The sequence below is a fragment of the Calonectris borealis genome, chromosome Z, assembly GCF_964195595.1.
Source record: "Calonectris borealis chromosome Z, bCalBor7.hap1.2, whole genome shotgun sequence".
Classification (NCBI taxonomy): domain Eukaryota; kingdom Metazoa; phylum Chordata; class Aves; order Procellariiformes; family Procellariidae; genus Calonectris; species Calonectris borealis.
Window position 1 is genome coordinate 23,114,325 of NC_134352.1, and position 22,733 is coordinate 23,137,057.

The 22,733-nt window shown below is 36.9% G+C and overlaps 1 protein-coding gene across 8 annotated transcripts in view; it reads right to left on the bottom strand.

Moving 5' to 3' along the window:
• The window catches only part of APC (APC regulator of Wnt signaling pathway), a 99,538-nt gene that overhangs the window by 44,799 nt on the left and 32,006 nt on the right, over positions 1-22,733 (bottom strand). For 7 of the 8 annotated variants that reach the window (XM_075136669.1, XM_075136671.1, XM_075136675.1 and 4 more), the window contains 3 exons: positions 21,794-21,946; positions 3,553-3,637; positions 2,408-2,609 (listed from right to left, as the gene is read on the bottom strand). In XM_075136669.1, coding sequence (XP_074992770.1) covers positions 2,408-2,609; positions 3,553-3,637; positions 21,794-21,928 — 422 coding nt within the window. In that variant the 5' untranslated portion in view covers positions 21,929-21,946. The remainder of the gene's footprint in view (positions 1-2,407; positions 2,610-3,552; positions 3,638-21,793; positions 21,947-22,733) is intronic. The other variant, XM_075136674.1, reaches the window with a different exon arrangement.

Consider the following 22,733-nt stretch of genomic DNA (forward strand, 5'->3'; position numbering starts at 1 on the left):
AGAGGAGAGCAAAGCAAACAAGAGACAGGCAGACATTTTCATCTTCATTCTGGTAAATGAATCAATTGATTAATTTTCTTCCCCTCAGAAGATCACTTTTAGCCAAGCTAAGTAATTTTTTCAATACAAAACAAATTTTAGCATGTTACTTACTTGTTTACATTAAAAAACATCTGGTGAATTAGTTTAGTAATAAACATCTCGTGAATTTGCCAAGTTCACAGTTAATACATGATTTGGTCCTCGCCCAACACTGTTGCCCATGAGCAGCATATATCATGCCAGTGTGTTAAGATACTGAGTGGGAAATGTTCCCCTACTGCAGGTTTCCAAAAAATGTTATCTTCTTCTAAATAATTTTAATATTTTGAGGCCTGTCAAGTTCCATGAGTTCTTTGAAAGTCTGTTTAAGTGCCAAAAAAAATTCTATTAACAAATGTGTGTTTATATATATATATATGCTTAGAAACACAGAAACTTAGTAAGTATGCCAAACAAGTTCAGACACAAAGCATAGGAAAATAAGTGGTTAACTTTCTTTCAGAAATTGTAGTGATTTCAGATGCGTGGTCCTACACCCCCCACCCCAAGTTCTGATTCATTTGGCTACCCAGGGTCCGCATCAATGCCTTACGCATTCCTACGTGTCCCCTGAAACAGCATAAAGAATAGGGCAGTTTGGATTATCCATCATTTCACTAATAATAAAGCCAGATGTGATCTGGTCGTGCCTCTACAGATCATCTTCTCCACGGCACAAATCTTCACCCCCTCAGCTGCGACAGTAACACTGCCTAAGCTCGTCTAAAATGAAAATATCCTTATCCTTTTTTTCAGCGTTACTTGGAACAAAGACCAGTTCACTGCCTAAGCTGTCTTTATCGCCGAGAAAAATGTCCAAAGAATCATCACCTTAGTGACAGTCCCACGAGAGTGGGAAAGGATCATGGATCATAAATCAGGTATGCTAACTACCTTGAAGAACTCCAGCTGCCAGATATTAATACTGCTTGTTCCAAGTGATCTGGAGTTCCTTGAATCGTAACTGTAAGTCCTAACTACACTTACAGATTTTAGTATCACAAGCAGTAAAACACAGTACTGGAAGAATACAAACAAGTACACTGTTTTGTCAAGACGGAAAATGGCAGACGCATTAGATTTGCGAAGACTGGGATGAGCAAGTGGGAAGAGATTCCCAAATTCCTAAATATTCTTACACAGCTCCTCAGGAAGCCAGGTTTTACGCCACGAAATAAATATGATTAGTGATCCTGACTAGGAAAATGAAAAAAATAGAGTGGCTGCTAGAAGAGGCTCAATACGGACCCATGGGAAGTCACTTTCATTCTATTGACAGGACCAAAAGAAAGGGACCTAGACATAGTAGCTTGGAGGAAAAGTGTACTCCTTTCAGCTCTTGACTGCAAAAATTTTACTGAACACCAGGAAAGACCCTTTAGAGGAGGGGTTTCTGAAGGGCCGCCCACAAACCACTTGCTACTCACCAAGCTTTTGTATTATGATTCTAAAGTGGATTTTTCGCTTGTTAACGACTACTAGGCATAAAAATACTATTTATTTGGTTTTGCAGCCCCCAGCTTGACATCCTATCCATTAAGTAGCTGTCAATGACCAAATCTTTAGGAAAACCTGTCTTACAGACAGGCCTCGGAAAACATCTGGGATTTCAGTCGGGTTCATTTTAAGATACAAAGATGTCTTCAGTTGAAACAGCTGGATGTCTCTTACTTTGCATTTCCTTTTTAAGTGATTGATAAAGTGCTACAAATCTGTATTATGCCCTGAAAGTATGTTCTTCCTATTAAATGGATACCACTACCTTCCAAGAAAAGAAATTTCATGATTTTGTCAACACAAACCATCAGATGGGAACAAAGCTGTGAAGACAGAGTAAATATTTTTGTTTAGCTGACATTTTTGCTGAGAGAGCAGAATCACTAGGTAAATGTCTGCTAATAGTAAGTAACTGATCAACCAGCTATGGTAGTTAACAACCACTCGCAAAAAAGAGAAAGAGATTGCACCATCACATTGTTACAGTTTCATCACTTATCAATAAGTGGTGAGAAGATACAGAGGTATTTGGGATGCTCCACTCCCTCTCTCTAAATATATTTCAGATGCTGACAATCTGCTGATAAAAGTAAAACAACCTTCAGCCAACAAACAGTAACAATGAAATGCATATATGAAGAAGCAGTAGAAACTGTATGATGTGTTTTAAGATTTCTAAATATAATGTAGATTCCTGGTTTTCTTACCTGTTAAGATATACCAGTAATCAAAACTACATGCATGATAATTAAATACTAAGTGTGTCAGTAAACTTTCATGTCAAAATTAGAAGTCAACCCATACCGGATGAATAAACAAAGAAATTTACCTCTCTTTTTCTAGCTCTTCTAAATAACCAGTGCTTTCTCTGCTTCCATTCATAAATCCTCTTCTTGGAAATGATCCCATAGGAACAGGACTGCACTCTCCCGAACGGCTTGACACAGACCCTTCCCGGCTCCCATATGAACGCACGGACACCTTTGGCCTTAACTTCGCTCCAGGGAAGTTGGTACTTTCCAAGTTCAATTCTGGAAAATAAAGAGCAAACATTTTCAGAGTTGAAGTCCAGCAGCACAAATTTAAAAGATCATTTCTATCTTAATTTCTTATTTGCTAAACAAATCCATGATTTTTTGACGGAAACATTTTGCATTGGAATCCACAGAAGAACATAATGTGAACAAAACCACTCTTATTGGTACACTTGGAGAATACTAGTCGTCTGAGCAGATGGCCAAACTGCAATCCTGACAATCAAAACAGTATCCCCAACACGAGCCTGCCTGCCTCTTTCCCAGATGACTTAAGAAATGGGCAGAGTTTTGCATAAATGTCACATGAATTGTTCTTGTGGCCCACCTCCTAATAGCTTCTTTCTCAAGAGATCCTGCAGATGCTTCACTGTCACGTAAATGATGGCAACTCTGTACACCACAGGGCCCTTAAATGTAGACATCCCCTATAACATTTCTGGTTTAGTGGTAGGGATAATGGATGGATATAGGGAGTCAGTGGTCTGGGCTTGCTTTGCACATCCCATATAATGGGATGGTGCACATTCCAGCAGATGCTCTAGGGAAGGGGACATCAATTTCCATGACAGATACAATTCCAGTAATATGACAAGGAGAGGGCAGGGCATGCAAACAAGTTTAGAACATTGGTGGAACTAATCCATCATTAATTTAAACAAATGTATTTTTTCTGAAGAACTGAATGAAATGCAAGTTGTGTCAAAAGCAATTAATATGACGCCCTAGCGTAACAGTATCAAAAGCACAAAAGCAGCCAGGAACAAATTTTTTGAGAATGTGTCTTAAAATGCTTAGCAAAAATAACAGGCACTGAGACTATGGCTAACCATCAAAGTCAGCAATGGAAAGAAGGTGCAGCTGAGTTAGAAGATTTTATTGCAAAGAACAAACAACTGGGAAATAAATGAACCTACTTAAAACATAATTCTAGATTTACCTTTAAGTCGTTCCAGTAAGTCAATTTGTCCAGAAGATGCCATTGCCTCATCTTCAATACTTCCTTGTAGCTGTTTCAGCACCTCCTGTAAGAAATTAAGCTTAATTAAGAAATCCTTACAATAATAAACCACAGGTAAATACATCTTATCCTGCACCCAAGTGCACATTTATGTAACAGCTACTGAGATGTAAACTATATTTCATATGAGCAGTGATCAAGTGTCATAATTTTAATCGCCATCAAATATACTCTACAGTATTTCCCTAAGCACTGTCACGATGTAAAGTATAACCTGAATAACTCATCCTCTCTGGTAGTCCACTTTATCAGCTTATTTGAGAGTTCTTCTCAAAGTGAATACCAGTTATCTTAAATTTACAGATGGAGAAATGGAAGCACAGAGAAATTAGTTAAATTTCTCCATCTGTGTACCTAATGTTAGTCATGTAAAAATAAAATTTGGATACATAACTGAAAGTTACAAAAGTAGGTTGAATACCATGTTTTTTAAACCTCAAAGATACCAGAGCAGAAATAATCCCCAGGAGTTATTTTCTGCAGGGCCTTAGCACCACTGTAAACCAGCAAGGAGAGTCATGTTACTCTTACTACTACTACTGCTACCACTACCACACCTGTGAGGAAAAGACTTAAGATTCCTTCATGGTGTCGTATTATTTGGCTTATTACTACTACTACTACTACCACCACCACCACCATGCCTACAAGAAAGAGAATTAAGAGTCCTTCATGCAGCTGAAGCTTCAAAGCCAAGAATATTGCTGTGTGCTACTGAAATTACGTATGATAAAATTATACAACTGAAGGAACATACTTTTAATGCACATAGTAAACAATGACTACTACACTAAAAGGGGCCTGTAAGCCCTCGGGTCCCTAATGCTCAGTGGTCTAAATTCAGGTAGAAAATTAAATGCAAGTTAGTGAATGCCTTTTCTTTATGGCAATATAGCAATGTAATGGCAGATACACCAATACTAAAAATAAATTGAAAAGACTGGCCACAAGGCAAAATGCTCTTACTGGAATTTAAAATCTCATTTTTTGTACTGTGGCATAGAAAAAACTTTTAGAAGCAGCAATAGTCAGGAAATGAAAACAATTCTGAATAATGAAAGGTACTCCATACTTTTCATGCATAGAGTCTACACCCAGAACTGTACTTCTATTCACACCTGAAAACTAATGAATTTTAGACAATTTTAAAAAAACTCCACATCACTGGTTTGTTCTTTTAAGAGCCTAGCATACCTTCCTGTCAACGTTAATGGTTCTTGCAACTTGTACAGGAGGTATCTTTCAAACGTATTTTGCTCTTTTCAAAGGAAACAAAATGGCATCTACAAGAAGTCAAGACATTCTTTAAACAGACACACTACTGAGCTTTCCTGTATTGTAAGTGTTGTTTCTTGTACAAAAGAAAAAAAAAAAGGATTTTGAGTAAAGAACTGCACAGGGTTCTGGGGAAATAATCTCCAAGCACTATACACAGAGCAAAAAGTAGCAGCACAGTCACTGCAGCCACCCACTATGTAATTAGATGCCGGTACTCTAGGAAGAGGAATTCTGGAGTACAGACACACTAATTACGTTTACCCTGTTTTGTGGAAATAATTCTGCAGGTGGAATTGAGGCCAAATTTCATGTTGCCTGAATGATAGAGTCAAGGTACGTGTCTGCATTCGCATTTTAGTTTGGATCAGTCTGACGCCAGACTCGCATCTGCCCCACCAGCTGTACTTTGGTTCACGTTGTAGGGTGACCTCGGGGCGTGAATCAAATTCCTTTCCAATCAAACCACGCCAGCAGTTACACTCAAGACTGCTAGTGGGCATTCACTCCACTGGACCAGGCTGGAGCTAGTCTAAAAACAAAATCCCCTGAAACATATATATTATGCACGCTGGATCCTCAACGTAATTCATGTACAGATCTGCTCTTACTGCACTACCTGTTGACGCTGGCATAGTCTTTAGGATCAAGTCTGGTGCGGTAAAATCACTACTCTTGGAAAGACATCTTTACTGTGCTTGTGCTTTTAAGTATGTTCAAGGGCATCCTCATTAGCCATATGGCCCAGCCACCTCTGTACATAACATCTGCCTTGTCAGCTAAGTCAGAGGAACAAGTAATCCGGTGTTTTTCAAAGAACAACTCCTACATTATCAGATGTAAGGGCAGATAACATTTGCAGACAGTAATCTTAGCTTAAAAGCCTAGAAGGGCAATGTGGAGTGGTCTTGGGAGTTTTGCAGGCTTCTGAAAGACCTGTCAACTCAGATAAATTTAGAAATAACTAATGAATCCCTTTCCTCTGAGAACAGCACCTTAGTGCAGGGAAAAACCCAACCCAAACTTCCCACCCCCTTCTTAGAAGCCTCCTCCCCTTCCTTTCTCTCTGCATGGCAGTTCTGCTATTTCAGAAATCGTATGTTCAGGATACTTTCCTACACAATGAGTCTTCCTGCTTCAGTACGAACAGCTAAGTGGAAATACTATCACCTTTTCCTGTGCTACCAAGTTACATCACTGAGGTGTCCAGGCAGCTAGAGACTGCTCTTTCTGAATATTGGCAACAGTTAAACATTAGCATACTGGATCACCTTTCTCAATTTTCTCTGCTACAATTCATTAATTTGGGTTGTAACTTTCAGATTTACATTACCCTCTTTTCTTCAACAGCGCATGCAATTTTCAAGTTGGTAGGTAAAGCGTTCTTTTCTGTATTTTTCCACATTTCTTTTTTATAGTACTATTGCTAAGGTAACAATGACATTATGAGGCTATGACATCAATTTCAAACTCAGTAACGGTACACTTTGAAATCTAAACTAATGAAGCAGACGAAGGTTAGAGGGAGATGCAGCCCCTGCGCCAGGTACTGGTGGAAAATGAGGCAGTGTGCTAAAATGACAAATTGGGGAATTTACAATTTTACTTTAATAAAGGAACAGAGAAGTTTTCTGCAATAACCCATTTGGAAGAAACACGGCAAGTTATCTATTACTGTGATAATGCGAATTTTTATTTATTCACTTATTGTAACTCCAGGACTCAACACTAATGTTGTTTACATGCGGTTCTCCATTTTTTCCCCAATATTAATACAACACTTTGAAATAGTACTTTTCCACAATAATAGTGTACAATCTCCACAAATACATCCAAATCAATGTAACTGAAGTTAAATTAATATTCTGTTTAGTTATGCAAGTTTGAATAAATATATTAGTAGTGGCTTATAGCATTGTTCTAAGCAAATTCTTTACTGACTTAATAGTGACTTACCGATAAAACACACAAACGTAAGTCTATCTATAAGGAAGGCTGCAAAACTTTTTTTCTGTTATTTTAAAGAATGTAAGTCAAATTATTTTAATGGTCATTTAAACATAACCTATTTTATCTTGTCCTACTGGAGAAGTACAAAAGAATGCTTTTGGAAATGGAGCTGTCCCTATGACTCATCATCATGTAAAAAGGTTTCTGTCTTCAGTCTCTGGACTGTGAAGTACAGAAACAATGTCAATACTTTTTTTTTTGTTTGGACTCTATGAACATAGTCTTGACCTTACAACTACTTTATGGATAATTAAATAAAAAAAGATGAGACCCGTCAGCTAGTAACCGGAAAATTACTGAGAAGAAAGGCACCTTAACTAACAGTACATGCACCCATCTAAGTAGTAAGGGCTGTGGATTTACTCAAGCTGCTAATAAAGAATGGAACCACAGAGGAACAACACTAATAATGCCAGATTTCAACTCCCAATGCGTTAAGATTTAAAAGTATATTCAATTTTTGAGGACTGTAAGTATAAATGTTAATATTTAGTAGTATTTCAAAACATGGTACCTGTAAAAAGACATTCTGGTTTAGACATATACCTCTCCTTTGGCAGGAAAAGGAGCACTGATGACAATTCAGACAAATCAGATACGTTTGGTCTTCTGTAAACACTACTTGCTTCCACCCCCGCCTTTTAAATAGAATGAGGTTTATTACTTGTATTCACTTTTCTAAAAGTTTGTGTATTCAGTGAATGGCAAAATATATGAAAATCATAATGATAATTAAATATATGAAATTGCTGGCAGCAGTACACCAGATATACTCACAGGCCAGTACCAGCTAGAATAGTAAGCCAACAAGATGTTTTGAAATTTCAAGGTAAGCAACAAAAGCTATTCTATCAATAAACTTTTGGTAAGACACTCTTCATACCTGTTCCTCCTTTTTAGATAACAACTATACTTGGGCCTGTGTGAAGAGACATTCCTGTCATCTACATATATATATACACACACACATAGACTCCACTGTGTGTTTCTCTTGATGTTCGTAAACAAAACCCAAATTAAGTTATCCTTCAGTTTAGGTTTTTTAGGTTATGCTTACCTTGGTTACCACTATAGTTACAATATTTGAGTGTAAAACCAGGTTTAACTGCACAAACATAGAAAGTGTTTACAATTTCAGACAGTAATTTAACATCTATATTAGCACCATAAGAGGATAGGAACGATGCACACTGAATGATCCAGAACTATGATTTTTAACCAAATCCGCAGTATTTTTAAATGAGAATATTCCTGACAGCATTTGTATTCATGTTTTTAACCCGATATGCTGAAAACTTAACATACAATTGCACTCTAAACTGAAAGTGAGTTTTGAAGTTCAACCCAGTGTTGCACATTGTTTCAATTATTATTGCTTTAAAAGGTCAGGAAAAAAGGTTACATATACTAAAAGCACATCCATCACTCCAATTCAACAAAAACATCAGATGTCAAAACAGCGGGGCAGGGGTGGGGACGATGACACCAGAATACTATTTTCTATGCATTTATAGATAGCATAAACTTAAGTTCAAGGGCTTACATGACCCCTCATAACTACGCGAACTTGACTGCCTTAATACGATCGCACATGGTACGACACTCTCAGGGGCCGAGTGAGAGCTACAGAAGAGGGCCTTTACTCCTACAAATTTTGGTAAATTACGCTGCTCCGTAATCAAGCTTGGTGGGAGCCCTTCTAACTGCCTGAAGTGCCAAGCAATCGCTCTGGCTGCTCAATCCTATAACCAGGTCCAAATGATAGCAGTAATGATGACAGCACTGCTGACTGAGGTGAAACACTGGAGCAATTAAAGTTTTAACCTTGCAGAAAGAGCAAAGCATTTGTTATGTGAAATGATGTTGTTCATTTTAATTTCAAACAATGTCATTTTCTGAAAGAAAAATACTCGCTTGATGCCACCATGCTCAAGAGCTGTCATTTGCTGAATGTCTACTAAGTTTTTAGTGCAAGCCCACTGTCAGATCAACGTTATCTGATTTTATGCTCAGAAAGAATGCTGTCTGAAGTAATGTCAGTAACTCTATATATATCACCAGCTCAATTTCACTTAACTTAAAAGAAGTCTTTTATTCAATTTTCCACACAATTTGGATTCTGATAGAATCTTTAGAATTGCAAAGATAATGCTAAAAATATTACTTATTGTGAAATCATACCAACAAACTTAAAGACACAAATCAATATAATGTCATTGTTGCTTCTTTAGTGCTTAAATGAATTCACTGATATTTTAAATGTCTGTGTTTTGTAAGATGCTAAATGACTTTGATAACTGCATTTTTAGTTCACATGAACTTAAAGTTATTTGCAAATGTCTAACTGCGTTAGTTGTGCAGTCACTGAAGAGAATTATCTCCCAGAATTCATCATTTGATTAAATTTGTAAAAATCAGTTCAGCTTATGGGAGTTTCTTCCACTCACACATTAGAATTTATGAAATGACCAATACGCATTAATATCTTTAAAATTACTTTTATTTTTAGCAGTATTTTTAAAGGATCTATCCATTGCTCTATCCCTTGCATATCTACTGTACTACCAGTATTATTCTGCCCCGTGCCACAATCCTGATGTGACAGTCTCCTTTATGTGCTGTAAGACTGACATCACCTCTTCCCTCCTGAAAGGCATGAGTGCCCACAAAAACATTCTGCATGTGCAAAATCCAAAGAGTAAGGGAATTAATTTGAGAAGGAAGATAAAAGCTCACATTCGGGGGGGGGGGGAGGGGGGGAAGGGGAGGGGCGGGGGAAGAAAAAAGCATATAATGTTTCCTATGCTAATCATGATTACAATTTTTCCCTGAAAGACTTAAAAGTTCAAGCACTTACACGTTGGGAAAGTATTGAAATTAAATGGAAAAAAAAAGATTAAATGGAAACCAAACATATACTGGAAAGCAAATACTGGACGAATTCACACGGCAAAAGTTATAGAAGCTCAGAATTTAGCACCTATTCCACAAATATTTATACAGGCAAGGAATGTTACTGCTGCATCAATGGCTTTTCTCCACACTTGTTCATCAAACAATGCATTTGTTGAAAAACATTGAAAAATAATATTTTCATAAGTCGAAAGTAAAATCTTTAGAAATTCAGCCTCAAAAGAGGCATTGTCAATGGAAGACTACTAGGCAGCAAAAAGATAGCAGCTAGTACTCTGCCAACTTGCCCCTAAGAATTCTGCAGACAAACAGCCTTTGTGTTTCAGACTTTGTTGTGAGACTACATGCAGCTCATTTCACTCTTAAACTAGACTAGCTAGCTATTATCATGTACAGTAAGACTGTTCATACAGGCACCTAAATAAAGCAAATATGAAGACTTGAGGAAAATAGTAGAAATGTAGTATGGCTACTCAAAGAACAAAACTAGGTGTCTCAAATTAATTCCCTTACTCTTTGGATTTTGCACACGCAGAATGTTTTTGTGGGCATCCATGCCTTTCAGGAGGGAAGAGGTGATGTCAGTCTTAGGGCACATAAAGACTGTCACATCAGACACGTTCTGTCCATTTTTATCACACCTGTTGGCAGAATGGGATGAATATAAAGCTAAAATAGGCTTTCACCACGAGCAGGGGTATATGCGTATCTGCTGTGCTAATGGCTATACGGGCAACCATTTGAAAGAGACCTGACTTTCAAAGTATCAGATCCTATGCTACTTATTATTTTCAAAGTTCTCCCTCATTAAATAGGTATAATGTGAAATTCCTACAGCTACCTGATTCATTACTGTGCACAACAAAGACAGTTAGCTTGTCGTGAATTTCTAAAATCTGTATTATTTCAGAATACAAAACTTAATTCAGTTACACTGAAAGCAAAATACACATTATTACTGAATCAAAATATTTTGTTAGGTTGTACTGAATGTAATTGGATTTTGAGCACTGCCTGCCCAGTATGCCACAGTGCTACGTGAGATCTGTATCTCACAATTCTCACTGAATTCTCTCGTACTAGCTCAGCTGTCTGCAGACAGTGTTTCTGACAGTGACTGCAGTCACGCAATTTCCATGATGTATGCGACCCACTCCTAGTGAGACCACAGCTCATTCAAGGAGACATGGTTTGGCTAATAAATCCAGCTGAGAGAAGAGGATGGAATTTTAGTTTAAATACTGTAAAAAAAAAAATTTTTAATAAAATATATTTAATAAAATATTTTTATTAAAAATATATATATTTTAATAAAATAAAATAAAATAAAATAAGTTCCTTTTTTTCCTGCAGACTGCACTTCTGTCAAGAAGTAACTTTCAAGAGAAATACGTGACTTTCTGTGTTTAAAAACTTCATTTGCAGCAGTAAACTAGAAAATAACACTATTTTATACAAGGGCATGTGTTCATCCTTACTGTGAGCATTGAGCATGCTAACTTTGGAAGGGTTTTTTGTAGAATAGGTAAAATAATCTATCATAGGGTGTACAAACCAGCTACCAAAATCAGGGTGGCATCGCCTACCTTAAAACCAGCATTTCCTTAATGTTTGAATCTGCAAACCCAAATAAAATGCATAGTTTAAGTCTTTTTTTTGGTGCTATTTTTTTAATCTAAAGAGGGAAAAAAGTAAAAACAAACTCCATTGTGTAAATGACTGCTTTTTTGTAGTTCATTTCAATCACAAGGTTTGTTAGTGCTACAAGCAAATAACAGATCTGGGGGACAGATTCATTGCAACGTCCCCACCATTGAAAACTGATACAAACAAAAATTTCACAGAAATGTCTTTAATTTATGCTTTCGATTCATTGATTCCCTCCCATAGCTTCCTTCTCAGAACCAGGAAACTTACTACACAAACTCCTTGTTTGCTACTGCACCTTGAGCTGTTCTTCAAAATGCCTCTAGTTCCTTCTACATTTCCCTTTATTGTCTGCTGTAATTTATGATCCTGCTTAAAGCTCCCCTAAAGCTGGGACACAACAAAATTCAGTGAAGTATCAAAGAAATCAAGACAAAGCCTCTTCTGTGTGCCTGACAGAGCATGTATCAAAACAAGCTTTAAAAAATGGAAGTCTAGAGAAGAAAAACAAGCTCTGTTAAGTCAGCAGAGCGCACAGTACCATATAAATAACTCCTAAGAGCCAGGAGTACAAAGCATAAAAAAAACCCTTAACTTTCACCACATCAGCCAGAACACTGAAAAATCAGTCAGACAAAATGAAGTTGACTCATTAGAGTTGGCTGGAAGATGCATGGAAACAATGGCAGGACAAGGGCAGATTCAACACAGGCACCACTTTCTGAGGTACGCTAATTGCATGGCAATGAGCAAATGAAGAGCATGCTAAAGGTTCTCACCAGTTGGTGACACACAGGCTAATTAAGGAGGGAAAATTTATGTTCAACTGCTGCTAGCTGCAAGCAAAAAATGAAGTTTCTTTTACTACCATCTGTATCCAGGTAAACAGGAATCTTCTCCAAAAAGCTGTAAGCTAGGCATGCACAAACAGAATTAGCATGATGCGAAAAAAAACAAATGCCAGAACCGAAGGATACAGTAAAAAATGGTAATGTGCCCACAACCTCATAGCAGCATAGAATATATTGACATCACAGGATGATCATGATACTTTGCAACTGCTTCATAAATTGTAGGGAAACTATGGGATCATACTGGCAACTTAAATTACTCAAATCCTCTGGCCCCTCATATAATAATCTAACAACTCTGTTTTCCTAATAAAAAACAAACAAAACCACAAAACAAACAAAAAAACCCAACCCAAACAAAACAAAACCACCAAAACCCACCACCCAAAACCTACCACTTTTTAATGTGACAAAGTTATCGTAGTGCCACGTCATACAGAATTTTTGAAGTTAAATTACCACACATTTTAGTCCCAATTGACGTAAGTACAAATTTTCACCAAAAATGCTTTCCTGAAATTATTTGCTAGAATGTTCTCCAGGAACATAAAAATTAATGCACTGGGAACCATACTACTTTTCAGGTGGTCAGAGCTTTGTGATGGATGTGCTTAGACCTTCTCATCAACCCTTTCTGTTGAGCTCCCAAAGACGACTGAAAAGTTTTTAAACAAAACAAAAACCTAAACTATAAACCAGGATAATTAGCTAATCCTTTAATTAAAAATATTAACCTTTTGAACGCAAAAAAAAGAAGTCACTTGAAAAGATACTTCAGTTGCTATTCTTGAGTCTCAGTACAAGCCCCCCACTGCCTATTGTACCCTTGCAGGGCAGATGTGAACTGCAGAGCGCTACCTGGTCCAAAAAAGGGCTCTCCATCGCTGGCCAGGCAGAGGTCTCAATTTCCTACTCTGCCACAGGCTCTTCGGATTTCTTCTTCAGCCATGGGCTCCCAGGCTGCTGCTGTCACCCTCCCTCCTTCACCCCACTCCAGCTACGCCCCCCCCCTCCCCCCACAACCTCTGAAGGCCCCTCTCCCTCTCCTTCACAATGCTCGGGAGCTCTAGAAGGGAGGGAAATTCTTCCTTGTCCTCCTCCCCACTTCTTAAGGGAGCATAACCCAGCTGCGAAAAAGAAGAACAGAACCAAGAGCAAATGCTGTCCTTCACACTGAGACAGACCAAACATCCATCCACACCAACATCCCACCTCCCACAGAAGGAACCTAGGGAGGATACATGAACAAAGCAAAATGTACTGTTCACTTCTCTTGTACATCCTGTCCTGAGCTTCCAGCTGGCCTTGACTTGCAGACTGCCTGAAACCATGTCTCAGTGGTACTACCTCCTGATCAACTCTTTTGGCATACAAATGCTCCCATGGCAAAGACTTACAATGAGAAACAAACCTTGTTTTGTTTGTTTTCCACTTGCTATCTGATAATGTTATTTGATGTCCCTTAGATCTGGTATTGAGGGAAACTAATCATTCCCTATCAACTTTCCTCATGCTATTCATGATCTTTTAGAGCTCAACAACCTTCTTCCCACCCTGTCCCTCTCTCTTTTCCTGCTCTCTCTACCTGAAAAGTCCCATTCTATTCAATCATGCCACTTAAGGAAGCTTTTTATATTGCTTCTTTTTTTGCACCTGTACTAATCCTACTAGATCCTTCCTGAGGAGGTTCATCAGAACAGGACGTACTACTCAACTGCTGGTTGCAGCATGTGTCCATCCTGACATAATTATAGTTTTTTTATTTCCCTATCTAGGCCCAATAATTCCCAGGATCAGACTGACTTTTTGAATCCAAACTAAGCACTAACCTGACAACTTATAAAAAACACCTGACATTTTCAAACATTTACAGTATCTCTAAAACCTCTTTCTATGTTGTTGCCATGCTAATTCAGAAGCCCTCATGATGTATATAAAGTTAAGCTGTTTCCCGTCATGATTGTTTTACACTTTGGAGCACTGAATTTTATTTGCCATGAATTCAATTCAGTCAGTCAATACCACAAGATTCTTCTGCAGCTCTTCACACTCCATGTTCATTTTTAGCAAACTGAAAATCATCAAGCTTTTTCATCTCATTCTTTTTTTCCAGATAACTTATAAATATATTGAAAAAGCACAGGTCACGGCAGAAATCTCGCTAGGACACTACTGGAAAATAAAAAAATACCAAACCCAGACTATTTATTCTGCTCTTCATTTTCTACCTTTAAGTTGGATAGTAATCAAAGAACCTTCCTAAATCAACCTAGGTTCTTCGGAAGTCTTTGATGAGGGACATTACTAAACTCATTTTAGAAATCCAAGCAGACTCATCAGTGCCAGTATTGCTTTCCTCCTACTCAATGATTCCTTCAAAGTACTCATATTTGTGAGCTATACTTCTCCCTAAGAAAGAAAAGTTAACTCTTTGCCCACTAGTAGTCTGTTCTTTACTGTGGTTTCTGACAACATGTCCATTACAAAGTCAGGCTTGCAGGTCTGTAGATTCTAAGCTTTTCCTAAACTTTTCTTGTTTCTTAAAAAGTGGCATCACACCTGCCACCTTCCATAACTTACATGCTGAGGCCATTTTAAACACATAATACAGATCTTTATATTTGTCTGACAGTCACAAGTGGTTGTTATAACCAGAGGAACTTAAACATTAAAGGGTCTCACAGGAAAACTACATACATACACGCGAATCTGGTAAGCAATGCAGATGTCTGCCTGGTTGAAGAGCAAAAAAAAAAAAAAGACTACTGAACCTTCTTCAGTTTGAATTCTATAGTTTGACAATATATCACTACGTTTAACAGACAACAAATAAAGGAAGATATGTAACGAGGCAAGTGGAAACATGCTGGCGAAGAATCTCAGGGGCTAGGGGGTACCTAACACAAGATCTCTCTTAAGCAGTAAGGATGACATAGTGTGGATCATACGGAAGAGAAGCTCTGACTAAGAAGCCATACTTGCTGAATTGCTGCACCTACCAAGAGGAACTTCAGGATCCACGAACAAACAAGAAATTACCTGCTGACAATCTGATGAAGACTTTTGACAGAAGGTAAATAATTTGCATGACTACAATTTCAAGTATCCAGATCTCACGATCACTCCAGTAAATGATTTCTCCTTTTTCTTAGGCTGTAGTCTGCTCTTTCTTTAAAGCCAAAGGAGTCATACCTCAATCCTCCCAACTGCTGAAGAGGAGAGGGTGAAATAGGTCATACCTCACAGCTGACAGTTCAGCAATTTCATACTCAAGTTGCTTTTGAACACTTGGGTGAACATAATTTATTTCAGACATTTTACTATAACTGTTTTATCCCTTTGTTCTAAAAGTTTTGTTGTTGACATGTAAATTCGAGACAGGGCCACCGACGTTCTCTGCATAGTAGGGAAATATGCCTAAGCTCCATATGAGCAATTACTGTGGAGATATCACAACATTGGTTTTAGTTCACGAAACAACTATAATCCACTATGTTATATGTGACTTGACCTCTTAGCAGAAATAACAACATACCAGATAACTCAGATCACTTGGAAATCAGATTTCCAGTGACAGTTCTGGAAATGATGCTAATATTCTAATGTGTAACAGGATGCACAAAGAAATGACTATCATACTAAATTCAAGATTCAAATACAAACTTCTCAAGTTATACTGCAGTTTGATTACTGTATATAGCCTATTCACTAATAACAATTCTAGATCAAATTTATCTGTTTTAACATAAGCATTTCTCTGTGTACTGAATGCTTTGCTTTCACAGCTTAACATAATTTTTCAATTATTTTTCTATTTCTGTATGCCTTGGTGAAACATTTTACTGTGTGTGATGCCAACCAAAAATCTTTTCTCCAAAGATAAAAGGAAAAAGGGAAAAGACAAGATGAAACTAAAAACACTCTCCCTTTGGAAGGAGATCGGAAAGTCCTGTTATCTGACACAGTAAGTATCCCCAGCAAAATGTGTAATTTCTGGTACCTTAGAAGAAAAACTGTTGCTAGATTTATAAGATGGGATTGCAAACATGGACATCCATTAAATGTATTTATCTACCATCTACCTGAGGAACCTCATATACAGATAAATAGATACACACTACATATGCATACGGCACATGACAAAATTGTTAAGCTGTATGTATCAGGTTAGGCTTCGAATCCTAATTTGCAAGCACTTGCCTTACCACCATACATTGAACTAAAAATTCCTGTGCCAGTTACAGAAGTACCTCCTAGCACCTTCTACGCTTTACAATGAGGATCATTAAACACTGGTGATCAGAAACAGCTGATCAGAATAAAGTAGGTTTTCAAGGTTAAATATCAAGAAATGGTGGCTAAGCAGATTGTATGACCATAAAATGGGGTTTGGTGAATTAAAAGAAAATCTGATCACCTGCTTACCTAATCAAGGAGACATCTGATAAAAGTAGTCAGACATTCCAAAATAGAGAATTCCTCAGCAGCCATTTTAAAGCAAATCTTAAAATTTATGCAAGGGGGATAAAGGGTACCAATAGTATCCGGAATCTTACATCGCTACAAGTGTAAACTTCTAAAAAAAGGATGCGATTCAGCCACTGGTATACCTGATGTAAAGAATCAACACTATTTTTTTTTTTTTTAACTCTTATGGCTTATAGATCACAAAATGCTACTTCCGTACAAGGTTGATGAAGAGTTCATGTCCAAAAAGTGTAACAGAGCATCAAAACATTGCAAGCTAGTTAGTTCCTGGCACATTCTGAACATCAATCTTATGTTTTTATAAACAAACGTATGCTAACAAACTCCAAGCTGGAAGCAGTACATTTTTCAGATTCCCTCTTTGTAATGAAACAAACAAGCTACTGTAATTGTTAAGTTGCTAAATTGCTAGTCAGTCTGCTATTCCGGCTAAGGTTTTGTATGTTTATCCCTTTAAATAGTCATAAAAAGATATTATGGGAAGTTATTTTTGCAGATAAAATAAAATGCAACTGAATCATATTTAATTATAAAATCACACTCGGTTCTACTAAGATTAAGCTTTCTCATATTCTCATAAATCCCTCATGACAGAAACAAGATGAAAAACAGGCACCATGGCATCTTCTTTAGCACACTTTTTACCTTTAATTCTGCTAATTTGGGCATTAATTAACCAACCTCACAAAGTATGCACAACACTGCAATAAATCTGAAATATTATATTCTATAGGCTTAAAATTTCTTTTGCAACCACATTAAATTATCTTAGCTTAACATCATCCAAACACATTCAAAATCAAAACCCTCAAAATATCTTACCACTTGCTGTTTTATTTAGTCAAAATCCATTCCAATCCAACATAATAGCATCACAAGGTTTATTACCCTGCTGTCTAATTAGTGGCAGAACACATCCATGTCAAAGATAAACCACTCTTTGAACGTGCAATGGGCATCACAGTAACTAGCTCTTTAGGACTTTGTCTTTTAAACCTGAATTCCTTAAAACAAACAAACAAAACAACAACCCAAAAAAACCCACAGAAAATTATTAAAACTAAAGCCTTTATATGAGGACAATGATCTGCCAAAAAACCACCCTCCACAAAACAAAAAACTGTAAAAACCCGCCATGAATAAGCAGGTCATGATTTTCTGAGAAGAGTTTAACCATTGCCTGATTTCTTTACACTGTATATTTAGCTGGTTAGAATGTTTCTCAAAAAAATTCAAGAAATCTGAATCAGTTCCACTGACAGTCCTCCTATTTTATTATTGATACATGTGGACATAATACAGAGGCCATTAAATAAGCTGGAAAATCATATAGAATATAATTTTAAGTGTACTATATAAAGATGAAAGAGAGAATGTTTTGCCCACAGAGCATCACATATAATAAGGATAGCTTTCTTACACAAGATAACAAGCATTACTCATTAACTGTAAAATCCAAGCACTCAGAGAGTAAGTGCGGAAACCAAGCATGAAGTTATTCTTTTGCTACTTCTTGAGTACTTGAAGTTAAGTTACATATACCTATTTCCCCCCAGATTTTATACAGGGAAAGATGCTGATATGAATTAGCTATGACATTAAAAAAAAAAAAATTGCCATCCTTAACAGAAAAATACTCATCTTTTACAAGAACCAGGCAGGAGAATCTTCGTTTGCAATGTAAGTCTCAAAAATTGAGCTCTTTTTCTGACAAAAGGTCTCCTACATTTACACGCACAAAGTAGTATAGCTGATGTTGGACTGCTTTTTGTCTCTTCATGGTTTTGAATTCAAATAAAACTGTGTTCATTTTTTTCTAAATTTGTCCATAGTCTGTGTTTTGTGCAGTTACTGTTACTATCTACATCTAGACACTGAAACCATTTTTCGTCATTTATGGGCCAACATCATTATTTCATTGACCATCAAACAGCATATTTGTTGATTTAGAGAGAACATTTTATCATACCAAACTGCTGTATTTCATCTGACAGTAAGCCAACAGTAACAACTGAATTTCCCAAGTTAGTCATAATACTCTGAGGGATTTCTTTTGTTTGAACAGTTAATCGCTAGGACAACACAAATTAAAAAACAAAGCGGACACTGTTTTACTAATTATTTTGGCATCCGCATTATCACATTTATCTTTGTTTACCCATCATGGTTTTTTCTGGTCAGCAAATGTACGGTTTTCACTTTTAAAAATGAAATTTAGCTTTAAACATGAAGCACTCAGACATTGTTCTTATATAGGTCAGTAGTAGTTTATAATAAATACATGTGCAAGATGAGCTCATGTTAAGCTTTTAATTCCAGTATGATTACCTTACATTTCCGAAATTGAGCAATTACAAAGATGAGGGACACTTACACAACATTTTAACATTACTACTTCCAAAATCAATTTCTTTAAAGGTACAATATTGTCTTTAAAACGTCTTTAAAATTGTCTTCCTAACTATTGCCTTTCACAACTGATGAAAGAACGCAAGGCAAAGAGGAGACACTAGCAAACACATTAGCAGTCCAAAGAATCACTGGGAGATGTTTCTGCACTAGCCCACAGATCAAAATTCATGGTGCAAGAACAGTGATGTTTGCCATAGAACCACAGCTTGTTTTCCCACTGCTGCTCCCCTTCTCCCACTAATATTTGGGATTTTACTTGGTGGGAGGGGTTGCTAGGGCTCTGTGACACTTATATGGTTCCAAAGGATTGTTCCTTCCAAAATATTTTGAGTTTTAACTGCTTATATGGTAGCAAAAGGGCTTTCAATCTCCACTGCTCTGGTTCTTCTAATTACTTTGCTTGTAATTATCCCTGATTATGGCACTGGAATCATACAAACCATGCAGCTTCTTTCAGTGGAACAAAGCCACTGCATAGTTTCTCCAAAAGCTTGCAAAACTAAAATTATCTCCTGACTAAAGAGAATCCTGCAATGATCCCCATCAAACTTCACCCACAGACTCCAATCAGACTCCAAGATCATTCCCATACCATCCTTCAGGTTCAAGACAAGTCAAAGCTAGGTTTCGACCCTTTTCAAACACATCTGAAACAAACAAAGGAAACAAACAGCTTCTTGGTTCAGCTGCAGGAGCAAGTACTCCTAAGGAACACAATTGATTAGAATTTCTTCACAGAATATGGATTTTTTAAAAAAAAAAAAATATCAAACTAATCTGAACAATCTCCTCCCCACCCATGCCCCAAAATGAAAAAAAACCATACTGAGTTTAACATCTGAGTTGGAGTTTTTTTAGGATAAATTCCTTAGATCTAGAATGGCATTTCAGGAGAGAAAAAACCATGACATCTACTCTGAATACGCTCATAAGCACTCCGCTGTGGAGTGCAATACAGCCACCTTCCGTTTGGTGGTCTGCCAGGTTTGAAGTAAGAACAGAAAGCTGTTCCACATCCCAACTTAATGCCCTAGAGACCAGCTTATACAGCTGGTCTATCTCTAGGGTCAGTGGAAATTTAATTATCTGCACAAAAGCTAAAAAAAAAAAACAAAAACAAAACCACCAACTATATGGGGACAACAAAGGGAAAAAAGACATTTTCACTCTTCCTTTTTCAAACTATGAGGAAGATCACCTCTGCTGTTCTTCCCTCCCTTATTTTAGACTGCAATGACAGGAAGGGAAGGGGAGTTACTGCCAAATTTGTTATATTATCATCTTAAGAAAAACAGTGTAAATGACAGAACTAGCTTTCAAATACATAACTGAGCAAACAGATTTTTTTCCACAGCTGCTAATGCCAACCACTATTTCAAGTGGCTGGTGTAAAGGACTATAACTGCATTTCAATTTAGGTAGCAGAGCCATTTTCATTTTACATTGCAATGCAAGGATTAAATGTATCTGAAAAATCTGTGCTTCTTTCAAGTGTTGTAACTATTGACAGCGCTTCAGAACACAAGAAGATTTTTCTTCCTACAGTGAATATACAGATCACAACGTACATGCTGGAGGAAAAGAAAGTTCAGTTCAAATTAATTTTAATTGCTATATTCATCAGATTACCATATTTAAAAAAATAAAATTAGTTATAAAGGAACAGTAAGTCTGTGATATGAAGATCATAAAGCAAGGAGATGGACATACAAATGTTGTTTAATATTTAGAACATGCCTACCCTATACAAGACTATATGCAGAGATACAAACAATTTCTGAGCCATATTAACTGAGGTACAAAAAGCAGTCTGGTTTTGCTGGCTGTTAGCAAAAAGCAGCAGGATTTGTCAGCTTAGGAAGAGCACTTCATTAATGCAGCTATAATGCTTGTGAAATTCTGCCTTGTTTAGTGTCATGGATCACATGGATGCCGCTGTGTATGTATCTTCCTACCGATTAAAATCCATCTAAATTCCAGCTGAGCCTCGTGTTTCCTCTTGGATAGGTGGCTCTGAAGGCTTACACCTAACCAATAAATATCAGATGGACAGATCTGGGTGAAATTATTAAGTATGAATTTAGGCTTTGGGAGAGGCTGGAGGAACTTGTGGTCTTACTTTTAAATGAACTTTTCCTTTTGGGATGTTAAATATTGTAAACTCAAAAATTTTTAAACTTACCTTAAAACACTGGAAACCTCCAGGCTCTCCCATGTTTTCAAGAGCTGAACAATACTTGCTTTGTCAAGCTATGTCAGCAGATCGGACTTCCTGCTGGTAAGTACAGCAGTGCTAAAATGGTAGTGCTTATCATGACACACCAGAAAAGAAGCTATGAAAACTGGAAGCTGTTTCTAAAAAACTGTTTTTGAATATTTCAATTTTCAAATTAAAAAAAAAAAAATCTTCACTAAGTAGATTTGATAGTTTTCCCTTACACAGCCTGGAAAAGGACTTCTGTAGGAATCTAAAAGCACACAAAACTTGTTGAGCAACTACCAGTCCATGACAAAAAAGGCAGTAACAGAAACGCTGATCCACACAGGCACAGAGCTTTCAATACCTTCATATTAGATGCCTCGGTTTCCAGTTTTGTTAGGTGATTTGAGTTATCCTCTAGCTCTTGCCGAAGGTTGGAGTTCTCCATCTTTAATGCCTCAACTTGCTTTAACAACTGATCATATGAAGCTGCGGCCATCCTGGGCTACCCTCAGCCCTAAAAAAAGTAAGAGAAAATATTAAACATTTTTGAAAAAAAAACCCAAATTTATCTAACCATAAAATTATCCCTCTCTCTTTCCCATTTACCACTCAACTTTCTAAACACTTACTATAAATCCATTAAACTAAACTGTTAATGCCTAGAACTAATGCCAGTTCAAAGCCTTTTTTTCAGTGGGCTTCCATTTGATACACATGATTAAGCAAATAAAGGAAGTTCATTAACTTAGGTATTAAGGGAAGCCAGAATACATATAAGAAAATCATAGCATCATATAAAAGCATCCTTACTATTCACATTTCAATTCTAACACTGAGAAACTATGCAGATAATAGACCTTATTTCATCATTTTTGGATAGACAACAAGCACCATAAACCATACCTAAAAGACGCTGACTGCCTACTTATTTTATGAAATGACAGATAGTCACAGATGTTCAAAATTTCTAGGAATAGCACATACTAAAGGAGACGTTGTATGAAAGGCAAACAGTAAATATTGAGGAATTTTAATAGAGAAAAAGCATCAAATGTAGTAGTAATCAAGTCTTTTGTAAAAATACCCTCCAAGGCATAAAGATTAGAACAAATATACTTACAAAATTCCAACACAAGAAGTGGTCATATTGCAGAGTAGAATAAAAAGATAAAAGGCTATTCTTGATATCAAGATAGCCCATATTATTTTGGGTAATATTATAACATGATCCCAGAACACCATCACAATTATTCAGCCATTACAAAGGAGAAAGAAACAAATACTCCAATTTAAATTATAAA